Raw genomic sequence first — 13054 nt, forward strand, 5'->3', positions numbered from 1 at the left:
GTAACAGGATTAACTACCATAGCAATAGGTTAAAACAATTTTTTTAAACATCGCCCTGCACAGATTGCACTCATCACCTGTGTATGTTTGCAATCATTGATTGAATACAATAGTCTTTTCAAAGATAGTAATCTTACAGGTGGGAGTGATCAACATGATATGGTTCAATGCAGAGGTACTGCATAAACGTACTAGTTTGAACCTATTGCTATGGTAGTTAATCCTGTTACATCATCACTTCTACATACAGCGTATAAATATTGTGTAATAATAATAAATAATATTGTGTATGCTTACATGAAGGATATACCCGAATTTTTTGTTAAAACATCAAACTAGACTGGAAAGGAACCCTCCTTACCTGACATCCATTTACCCTACCCACCTTTCCACTAAGGATGCCTTCCTCCACCTGGCACTCTGTCCCCTGCTCTTCATTTACACATCTCCCTGCCTGACAACAAATTCAAAATAATGACACCACACGCAAGTCATATTTGATAATTGTGAAAATAGATTTTGGTGCTTTATTCCCTTAATCATTGCACTACAAATACAGAAAATGCTAACAATTTATGCACAATGACTAAGACATTGTTGGTTGTATGCTATGGTCAAACCAATTAGCTTTCACTAGCATTCTGAATCTGTAGAAATAGTTACCAAATCATCATTCTCCCTATAAATTTCATTGTCAATAACTATTTATTCATAAAACATGGAGGTACATAAAATTGGTTAGGCAGTTGAAATGAAAGTGGATATATGACCTAATTTCTATACAATCTGCACACTAGGCCCATTCAAATGAGTCATTTGGTAATTATGACGGTTTCTAAACAACATCACTTCTACATCATTTTATTGTAATTACTGCATACTGACAACTCCCACATGACTATCAACCAGTCCTGTTTCATAATGATTATAGAGGGCTTGCACACTGCCCCTCTCATTGTCTGAGTAAGGGCCCATTATCAGCTCAAATTTCAATTCATGTATGTCACAAGTCGGACAAGCCTCTGAAAGAATACACTGTACATTCAGCCACACAGAAAGTGACAGTCTCCACAACAGTGCACACTGTTACAGTGTATTCAGCGCTTATTGTGAGATTTCGATGGAATGTTACGGCCACAACAATTTACATTGATGGCTCAAAATCGCAGCAGTTGGAGGAAACTTGTGATGATGAAGCAATCAGCGTCACAGGTTATATGGGAATGGTTTATAGTAACACAGCATTTGTCAGGCATGCTTGCAATAACACTAGCCAAAAGCAGTACTTGGTAGTGTGTTAACTGGATACGTAGCTCCCCATCTAGTAAATTATTTTGCCTACCCAGTTGACTCAGCATGCCCATTTGCCCAAACATAGGCACCCAGTTGTAAAGATGGGAACCTAGAATGATTGACTACGTAAACATATAATCAAAACTTCAGCTTGACACCCTCTTGGTGTGGATTTCATGGACCTATTCAAATCTAGTTAAAATATGTGCATAATTTTTCCATGTTGCTCATTCAGTTATTTATTATAATTAACCCCATTTGGCCCAAAATGCGAAACTGAAATTAGTCTATCTTTACTTTATCAGAAACTCTGCTAAATCTTCCACTCAACGTCCTTAGTAGCATTCAGAAGCCCCAATCAATCATATATATAATCCATTCCGATTTACCAAACATATGTATCTCCCTTTTGTAAATTAAGCACATTTCATTTCAATATTTTGTTAACAAGTAAAACTGTCAGTGTCTTTACTGTTTAAACAAAATCATGTTATTATTGTGTCATTTAAGTGAGAGGTACCAACTCAGAGCACACTGCTTCATCTCCATTCAATTGTGCTTCTGACATTACTGAAGGAAATACCTAAATGGAGAGGAGACAGTGCTGCCCCATCTGACTCACAGTGGGATATACCAGTTGAATTCCTTACACCCCTATGGAAAACCATGACACTAATCTCCCATACAAGGGGTGTAGATTTCAAATAGATAACCCCATTCAGATAACCTCATTTGAAATTCACACTTCTGGGGAAAGATTAAGGTCATGTCTCCATAGGTGTCATGTCTCCAAGGGTGTCGGGTGGGATAGCCCAGTACTTAGAGCATAGTTGAACACTGCCAATTTCAAAACAGAAGTCACCATATGATGTGGTGCATACAAAATATGTGTGAACTATTTTAATTAAGTCTCACAAGCTTTGTGTACATTTGTTCTGTTAAATTTATTTTGGGGTAGATCAGCAGTACAACTTCACAATCTTCCTCCAAAGTAAATTATTGCCAGTATACCCCAGCATGTATTGTATATACACTATAAAATTGCATTTATAATCAAATTTAGCACCTTTGGTTCAAAATGATTCCATTCTCTCTGACGCAATTCATGTGAAATATCAATTTGTTTGATGGCTTTCACCGTTTTGATGGTTGTGCAGTTAGTTTTTCATTTAGTATCAAGCCCAAGGATTCAAAATATTTTCACACATTTGTCATAACTTGACAGTTCTGAATGTTATCTGGAAAAAGTAATACTGTGTACACTCTCATTCACCTGGGAAAATGTTCAAATTGTGATTCATTTTAAAATCTGGTCCAGATAGAAACACCCACAATCCTAGGTCATCCACTCAGCTAAAGACCAAAGGTTTTGCTCACAATGTTGGTGTTTCTAGCTAATCTGGTTGATCAGATTTAATTAATCACACTCTGGGGAAAGTGCTAAAACAAAAACCTCTAGATGAATTCCTGCTATGCACTCAGTAATGTGTAGTATTCTTAGCTAACAAATGAACAGAATAAGCGATAAAAGCAACAATCTACAAATGATTCAACATAAGAACTTGTACAGGTAAACAAACCAGTGGCATAGATACCAGGGATGATTCACCCAAACAATTATGGATACTGAGTGAAATCTGGCCCCATGTAAATACTATTTAAACGATTATCAAACATCCTTTTATCAGGGGTATGCATGTGCCATAAATGCTTGTCAACTTGGAATATCTTCATGCTGTAGGTGACTATTGTTAGATCATGCAAGCAGCTGAGCAGTGGCACTGCATAATTATGCGCTACATGCTTTTGTAAAAGGAACTTTGATGAACAGTATTGTAGCTATGCCACTGATACAAACTTAATAGTTACAGCTTAATAAAAACAAAGTAAAAGAATCAATAATTAATCATAATAATCATGGTACATACAATATAGAAATGGAATGTCCTACATTACGTAAAATACATACATATATGTATACTGCCCCATGTCATCTTTGATACATACATAGAAATTAGACAAATAAAATGGATTGTGCTTGTAAAAACAATAAATTGTAAGCTTTCCCCTTTCCATACAGTGTTTCAAATGGAGGGTATAGATTAGTTCATCTGCAGTAACTATCATAGCAAGCAAGCAAGCAAGCAAGCAAGCAAGCAAGCAAGCAAGCAAGCAAGCAAGCAAGCAAGCAAGCAAGCAAGCAAGCAAGCAAATAAAACTGCAATTTGCACTAGCTTGTAGTACACCAAGCTGGGTTAATACTGAATTAATGTCCTATAAAGAGACTAAGTTTGAAGGTTTATTTTCTTCACAATTTTGTAAAAATCAGATTTTACTTTTGCAAGAATCTATTCACACAACAATGTTTCAATTACAGATCTGCTATTTGAAAGATGTCATAAGGTTTGCTATTTGAAAGATTCATTGGCATCTTCAAGTCACATGGTTCTTGTTGGAACAGACGTTTAGAAAGCACACCTTCAATATAGTGCCCCTTCAAATTGGGAACCTTTCAGAACAGACCTTCAAATCAGTGGATCTCCTCTGAGATTTGAATGGGAAACTTTTGCACAATCAATCAATAACCATTTTATTGGTAACTCTTTCTTCAGCAATTTGCTTTCACAATACATGTCTCCCAGCATGACCCAAATGGCATTTCAGCAACTTACTAATTCAAAACAAGGCTGAAAATATAGACAAGACAATAAATTGACAAGAACTACAGAGAAATAAAATACTTGGAAATTGTGATATCAATTCCAAAATCACTTCAGCAATTGAAAAGTTACCAGACAAGCATTTGTGGGAAGTTTGACAATGAATAGTAAGACATAAGCAGCAATGGAATGGGAAGCTTGGGGTTATAAAAAAAGGTTGGTCAGGTTTTGTGCTCTACATGCAGTGGCATTGGTCAAAGCTACTAGTGGTCATGTGGTGAATGCATGCTATAATCATGCTAAGCGCATGCTGGCACGTCAGGTGCAGCAAGTTATGAGTAACATTTAATTGTTCATAACTTTTTTTGAGGGCATCCATTTTCAAGGCATTTCTCACATGTTAAAGAATGTGTCCAAAGTTGGGGAGGACATCTGAAGAGGAACCAAGGCAAGGGCAGCAAGGCAAATGCATTACTGTATTGGGTTATTTTGGTGCCTGTATTTACCTTCCTCTCTGCAGTACGTGACATGAACAAATCAATGCAGGCAGATGTGCTCAGAATTTGATTGTGTAATTAAGTACGTAAAGTCACCACCATCAAGAAGAAAACACAAGCGGCATCCTATTAGCTTCACTTGTTGTAGTTAGTTCATGTATGGTACTCAGTGTAACCTAAAATAAAATGGGCTATATGATATATCACACAAAATCCACACACTCTAACAATATTTCCAACCAAGTTCGGCAGTTTATACAATAGTTTTCATCAACAAACAGTGGAAAATATTGGCATTTCTTGTGTGGGAATTGCATTAAATCCAATTATTATATTGTTTTCAATCTTCAGAATTTAATATAAACAGGCAACAATTTCCCAATGGATTATGGTGCAATTGAAAATGCAATAATGCGCGCAGTATTATCTTCCACAGAGGGAGTGTGAATTTAAATGTAACTGTTTATTTAAAGTGTCCATATCTCCTTGGCTACTCAACTACAATTTCATGACCTCATAAAAGTAACGAAGTGTTACTTTGCTGTCTTTTTCCTTTTTACATGCAAGGAGCATGTAGCTATAAAGATGAAATGAAAGCAAGCAAATGAACATATAAACTAATTAAAATGCACCATTAACATAAAGATCACTTTTTGTATACACTTAATTGCATAACAATAATAACAAAAAGGAAACAACTGCAATTTGTTTACAATTCCATGTTGCTCACATGTTTGTAATTCAGCACATTGGACTATGCCATTTGAAATCAACACTCTCTGTGGAAGATGTTGGAAATATCTTCCACCGAGGGAGTATGAATTTCAAATAAAATTAGCACATTGGGTAGCTCCATTTGAATTCTATACATTCTCTGAGAAAAATTCCACAGAAGGAGGGTAAGTTTTAAATAGAGTTGTTTCATGCTAATTTCATTCCAAATTCATACTCCCCCTTTGGAAGATATTTCAAAAATCTTCCACAGGGGGAGTATGGACTTTACATGGATTAGCCCATATGCACATAAAAGCAGAATAAAATAGTTATATCATAAAAACAGCATCATCAAAGGCAGGAATGGTTTACTGTAATAATCCTGTCCTCATTTGCATAATTTATACAAAATCATGTAAATTAGTCTCCTTTGTTTCTGTACACTATTGTACATTGTATACTACAATGGTTGTATAGACAATATAAACATTAGTACATTGACAAGACGCATTACATTTACCGGTTACCTTGGTAACTATTATACTTGACAAATGAAGAGAGTATGCAATAACATGAGGGGGTCATGCCAGGTGTTTGACCCTTGTGAATAGACAATACACAGTTTGGATCTACTCATATGATGACCCAACCCTGATATGAAAGGTAATTAAGCTCTCTGTGTGTACCCCTTTGGGATCCAATACCATTTTTCACTCTGATGTGACAGTGACATCAGTGCCCATTTCATTGGACACAGCATCAAATCTCTGGAACTACAACTCAAAAATGTTGATACATTTAAGTCTACTGTTATACTATACAGCCTATTCAACAGGGGAAGATTTAAGCCAGCGGTTCCCAAAAATAATAAGAAAATATGTGCTACTTTTGATCAGTTTCAAAAATTTACCTTGGGATTTTTCAAAGTAGGAAATCATTTTAAGCTAGCATTACAGGGCGGATGAATGGTGGTGGCTATAACTAAAAAAGGTTGAAAATGGCATTTTTGAAAATGGCATTTATTGGCATATGCATCAGAACCTTTCACCCACACCAAGCATTGTATGTGATTAACATCTGAAAATAATTCAGAATATCCAAAAACATTAAATGTTTTGAATACCTTATTACCATTCCTGCATGCAGAAGTTTGAAACTGACCAACCGACCCTGCTTGAAAGGGACATCCGCATGTAGAACACGGCTTTTTTCTGTCATCTCTATATGTGCCTTGTCTGGTGGATACATGTCACAATGGACTATTCCAGCTGAATTCCACACTCCCTTGTGAGAGATTTAGCTAACCTTCACACAGGGAGTATATGTTTCATATAAAATAGTCAACTGGGTAACTTCCATTTGAAGTGCTCACTCCAGTTGTGCGAGGTATAGGTAAAGCCATATACCAAGGGTGTATAATTAACCCTAGCCAATTCCATTAGAAAACATACCCTCCCACAGGGAGGAAGTCTTTTCTTAAATCTTCCACAGGGATAGTATGGATTTTTGGTCACGTTTTTGTTCATGCCACCAAAATGATGCCAAAATATCCCAATTTCAATGGGTAAAGTAGGGGATGAGGCTGTCAATAGGGGATAAGGCTGTCAATTGGGCTATCCACCTTTAAAGCAGAGATTCCTGTCTGTATCCCTGCTGATGTATTGCCCTCTAAGAAAGAACTATTTTGATTGGTTACAAAGAGGGGTGTATCAAGTATTGAGCCAATCAGAGGTATGGTAAGAATATTAGAATAGGAAGCTTTAATTTCACCACAGAGGCCAAAATCAACAAAGTTGTAGGCTTAATGGGATTTAATTAAAAATTTCTGGGAGATCTAAAAGCTCTATTTTGATTGGTTAATCAGATGATTATATCATGTAATTAACCAATCAGTGGTGCAGTAAGAAATTCGGCTGCAAAGCAGGTGACTACAAAGTATCTCCATGCACTACGATTTGAAGCCAAAGTGCTTAATGGAATCTGGCAGCAAAAAGTTGTCATAGTCCCCTAACAGTTTTTGCATATAAAACAATTAGGGTGTTCTTTGCCTTCCAGGTCTTCTTTTACCATGTAATGGGGTGTAGAGAGCATATCTTCTGCATGGTTCATCTTCCTACATCCTCAGGATATGTCCCAGGAATATCATGATTTGACAGAGTTGATAAGACACAATGATCCAAAATCCCAAGGAAATTGCAAATTCAAATCCATTTATGCAACTTTCGATTGTATTCCTTCTTTAGGTCACTATTTCTTTAAATCTCAACCGATTTTAACGCATGAGGTCTTAAATCAGAGCTAATGGGCACAGGCATTGGCTGCTGGTTTTAGTTTTGACATATTTGTCTTTGTTTAGGATATACAGGATAAACATAACTGGTACCTTAATTATTTTGCGATCTGTATTTGATTAGTTACAAAGAAGGCTATATCATCTATGAGTCCAAATCAAACATTACGGTAGCACCGATTGGGCTATTCCATTTAAAATCCACACTGCCCCTGTGGAAGATTTAGCTTGAGTCTTCTACAGAGGGAGTATGAATTTTAAATAGAATAGACAATTGGGTAACTTCCATTTGAAATACTCACTCCAGTTGTAGAAGATGTAGGTAAAGTCATAATACAGGGGGAGTATGGGTTTCAAAATGATTAACTCTGACCAATTACATTTGAAAAACATACTCCCCCTGTGGAAGATATTTCCAAAATCTTCCACAGGGGTAGTGTGAATTTCAACTGGAATAGCCCATTACATTTGTTTGAAATGCACATTGCATTATAAAAGCGGTTTTGCTTATTAGACTTGGTCAAAGTAAAATCACTAATATCCTTGTAGCACACATAGGAATACTTTCAAATCATTAATCAATGGTACACATTAATAATAAAAAAATGATAGATACATATATACAACTTAAATACAGTAGTGCGCGAAAACCATTATGCAAATTAAATATTTGTCTACAGATATTTCTAGTAGAAAATAAAATGAAGTAAATGCCACTAATAACTCTGTTTAGTGTTTTTTAATGTGATTGAGGTTTATATTGTTTCATTTATCTGAGTGATAAACTCTTTAAATGGTATTGCAATCTGACATCATTGTTCCAGCATATATGCTACATATAAATGTCTTACCAGATTGTCATTCTATAAGTGTATTGATTTCAACTGGAATACCTCAATGAGTATGGGCAATTTTACCAGTTGTTAAAGAGTTTTCTACATTTGACTTTTTGTCACAGATTAGTGTATTATGCTGACCTTGCTTAATGCGAAATAAGAATTTGATTAATTTTACCACAGAAATAATTTGGTGGAAAAAACTGAGCCAGCTGGAAATTTTTTGAGATGAAAAATCAACTACTACAGGTCTTTGATTAGATTTTTGCCACAAAAAAGCTACAGCTGAACTTGACCAGTGTTTGCTCAAGACCAACTCTGGAGATAGGTGTTCCACAAAAACATTTGGCCCAAGTTTCTGCTCCAAATAACATCAACGATGCTTTAAACAAGCCAAATGTTTTCTGGTAAAACTGTCAGCAGTTTTTCCTTTTATCTAGACAAGAACTCTAGATAACTGATCAGTGTTTGCATAGCACAGCAATACTGCATGATGGGAATGGGCTATTCCAGTTGCAATCCAAATACCCCCTGTGGAAGAAATAACCTTACTCTTCCACACAAGGATCGTGAATTTCAAATGAGTTTACCTGAATGGGTGATCCATTTGAAATCTACACCCCATATGGGAGATTACGGCCAATCAGCCATGTCTTCCATAGGGTGTGTATGGATTTCAACTAGAATAGCCTGATGCTCTACATCATCCTCTAATAGCCCTATAACACATCAATACTAACATTGTATACACAGTATGTGTAAAATATCAATGTACTCTTATACTCCTCTTTATCAGGATCTTGAAACTTATTCTGAATAAATTTCATTTCTTGGTGCTGACCAGTAATAATTAATTTTTCTCAAAGTTTGTAATTTATGCATCTAATCCTATACTGCTTGTCACCTTCATACTGATAGGTAGAGATTTCAAAATCCATCTCGGTAAGTGACTGAGCATTTCAATTGTACCCCCAAGTGTATTATCAAGGCTACGCAACCTAAAATATGCAGTAACGTCACTACCAAGATGACAAGCAGTACGGAGTATAGTGGTTTACAGATCAAATACTGCAATTAATAATAACCTTTGTATTTGATTACAGAACCAAAATAATAGAAATCTCTCTGTATTATATATACATATTCAATTGGACATACCACTCTATAAAAATTTGATTATATCATGGGAAGATTGTGACAGAGTTGTGACAAAATCTCTTTCAAAATCACTTATATTGCATTTCTAGTACAGTTTCATCATGTTTGAGTAAGCTCATCACATTATTTAGTCACACAGTAACCACTGAGAGCAGACACAGACTCCGTTCCTCATCTGACAAGACAAGGCTCACTGCTATTCATTCGTACAAAAGTTCTGGGGATTGTTCTTTTATTGTTGCCAATTCTCAGCTCTGGAATGAGCTTCCGGTGTTACATTTTGAATGTAAGAGAGGCCGAGTCTGTGTCTGTCATTAAACATTTCCTGAAAGGCTGAAAACTCACTTGTTCCCAGGTTTATGTATCTTTACTTTTTGTCCGGGAGTCCATCTTGTTAAGCCATGTGTTCTCTGTAGAGCACTCACAATGCTCATAAAAACTAACAATAGTTCAACCACACACAGTATAGAGTGCTATGCAGATTATGGGTGGATTTAATAATCACTGACAACTGTGCTGCTTGGCTTGTCATAGCAGTTGCAAAAACAAATCAAAACAAAAACAAATGAACACATATCATCTAATCAATGAGTTGCTAATATAATTGTACACAAATATGGCCCCATTTAGCATAGACACCACTTCACTCAAATTATCTAAACATTTGCCATAATTCAACTAAATTAAATATCTTTAGAAAAACTGCAAAATTAAAACTACAATATCAGCATTATAGATACAAATGTTCAAATAATTCGAGTGTACACAGGTTGTATATATTTATAGCTATCATAATATTCTACTAGGCAACTAGTCATACAAAATAGTTCCCCAAATTCCCACAATTTAGTATTTACACTAAACCAGTACAAAAAGGAAACATAAGATGAAAAAACACTGAAATTCTCGTAGTACATAGTAGTCTCTCCAACAGGAACATAGTCATAGTAGTCTCTTCAACAGGAAGCAACAACTTTGGCCATGGGTCACACACAAGTTTGTTTCCTCATCTGGTCACAAGTTCCTGATGTTGTCACAATTGCAAGACTGTAGCGATGTCGGCAGCTGTCAAATGCACAAAGCTTGCTAATTACATTTAATAAATGTATGCTTCATGATTATGCAAACAAAGCCACAGCATTATATGATATGCACAACTTCTGTAAAGATGAATTCATACTCGATCACTTTTGCTGAAAAGCAATTCTCATGCATGCTCAGTGTTTACTTCCGTTTTCAGAGCCTCAATTGATACAAATGGCTGAGTTAAAAACGATGTCGCTTTTGCCAGTTGAAGAAATCTCAACTTCCAAGCAATGTTGCTTGACACATGAATGCGTCAACCAATCATTTACAACCAACTGGATCTTTTATTTTGCTAATTAATTGATCTTTTTTGATTATTAACTTTTGGTAATGAATTAATTCAAAGCAATAATTATTGACAGTATTGGATGTTCTAAAATGTATTTTATGGCATTTAAAATATTTTAATTGTCGTCTGCAATCGCTATCACCGCAAAAACGACAAGCGATGCATCACAAAATTCAGTGATTGCCCATCGCTTTCCAAAAGTGGTGCATCGCAATCGCTCAGCGATCGAGTATAAATTCAGCTTAACAGTTCATTGATACATCATACAGGATGTCTCAGTGGGCTAATCCATTTAAAGTCCACACTCCCCATGGTTATTCCACAGGGGGAGTATGAATTTCAAATGAATTTAGCATATTAACCAACTCTATTTGAAACTCACCCTCCCTCTGTGGAAAATTCAGGTTGAATCTTTCTCAGAGAGTGCATGAAATTCAAATGGAGCTGCCTAATATGTTCATTCCATTTGAAATTCATATACATTTACCCTCTGTGGAAGGTATTTCCAAAATCTTCCACAGGGGTAGTGAGAATTTTAAATGGAATAGCCTAATACATTGGTATAAACCATTATGAGACACAATGTATTACAATGACTTGCAGTCACACATTGCATTTTGCACACATAATTATGACCTGACCACACTGCTAGCTGGCCAAATGAAGAAAACTTGCATCATTCACGGACAACAACACGCTGATGCCATGCCGATGACTTTGAGCTGTCAAACTCATGTCATAAATCAATTGTAACACAATCATAATCAACGACAAACCGTGTGACCCCAGACTTTGTTGTAATGTCACTATACAAAAAGAAAAGCGCCCTCAAAGCCAGGGTCAATGTCTAAGATTTCCCATAGAGAATTTCCAATGCTGTGTAAGAGTCCTTTTGTCACATTGCTCTATTGTAAGTCCTTGTGTTTTGGAATCACGACTGTCTATACAAAATTCTGATCCTTGGGATTTAAACATACGATTATTTTCTATTTGATCCCATTTCTGCAAAGAAAACAAGAAAGAGGCAAGAGTATTAATATTCAAATTGCACTAAGCATATCAAGATAAAAAACTGTTTAATATATAAGTTGGTATTCCAATACAATATTCAGGGATTAGTGCCACAACATTGATCATATCTGCATTCTATATTGTATACATCCAAAAAATATAACACCTAGCAGCTATAGCAGATAGGGCATTCTTGCACTAGCACCTTGATATTTACTTGTTAATGGAGAACTGCACAACTCTGCTAATCAGAGTTTTCAAACAGTAAATATGAAAGAATTTAGCGCAGGGAAAAAAATAACCAGAGGTACCATAGGCAATTGCCTTGGGTACCCCATGCCTTTGCCTTGTGCACCTCAAAATGTGTAACTTTGAATGTATTCTTTAGCATGTGATTGCCTTGGTGCCCTAGCATGCCTTAGCAGAATTGCCTGGCTGCCCCCGCAAATGCCAAAATGAACTTTTTTTCCCGACGCATATATTGACTTTTTTTACTTAAAATCGTAAAATTGTATGCTGTTATATAAAATCTTAGCTTTTTCTACTGAATACAAGTTCAAAAACAAAGAAACAAACAAACTTGTACGTACCTGGTTTTTATTATATCCCTGGCAAGCTTGTAATTTAATCAGTTCACCTGAAGTTTTTGATATTACAGTTAGACAGAGATCAGCATGCTTGATAAGCTTCTCTTTGGTAAAAGAAAATTCCTGGAAAAGGAACAAATAAAAACAAAGATAAGATTTAGACACTACTAATACAATGAGCATGTCCTTAGAGATTCTTCCGGTGTCAATTAACCCTAACCACACTAAACCTTGTTAAACCTCCAGGGCTGGACTTTTACACATGCCCGCACACCAATGGCGTGTACTTTTGCTGTCGGGCCTGTAACTTTCTAAAAGTACACGCCCAACTGGTGTGTGCTATTTTGACGCTCATAGGTCACTCTATTTGGCAATTATTGCCTAAAAAGTGCCAATTTGGCATTGTATATACGCAAGACATTTAACCAAATTACAATGGATTTCTTTCATTTTGTGATATATGTGACCATCCAACACAACTGAGCCCGGATGTCTCCAGTGCCACTATTGAGATATGCTCCATTGAACTTAACAATAAACAATAGGAAACAAAGGATTTATTGACTGTTTTATTGATTTTTCACTACTTAAATGTCAAGTACTATAGACATGATATACATCATTTTAAAGCTA

General features: G+C 35.9%; 1 protein-coding gene across 1 annotated transcript in view; it reads right to left on the bottom strand.

Annotated features, from left to right (window-relative positions):
* Positions 1 to 530: 530 nt before the first annotated feature.
* Positions 531 to 13054, bottom strand: part of LOC140153351 (polypeptide N-acetylgalactosaminyltransferase 2-like) — a 264123-nt gene continuing 251599 nt past the window's right edge. The window contains exons 13-14 of the mRNA XM_072176081.1: positions 12425 to 12544; positions 531 to 11825 (exon numbers count right to left, since the gene is read on the bottom strand). Coding sequence (XP_072032182.1) covers positions 11664 to 11825; positions 12425 to 12544 — 282 coding nt within the window. The 3' untranslated portion in view covers positions 531 to 11663. The remainder of the gene's footprint in view (positions 11826 to 12424; positions 12545 to 13054) is intronic.

Source organism: Amphiura filiformis, chromosome 5 (genome assembly GCF_039555335.1).
Source record: "Amphiura filiformis chromosome 5, Afil_fr2py, whole genome shotgun sequence".
NCBI classification, from domain to species: domain Eukaryota; kingdom Metazoa; phylum Echinodermata; class Ophiuroidea; order Amphilepidida; family Amphiuridae; genus Amphiura; species Amphiura filiformis.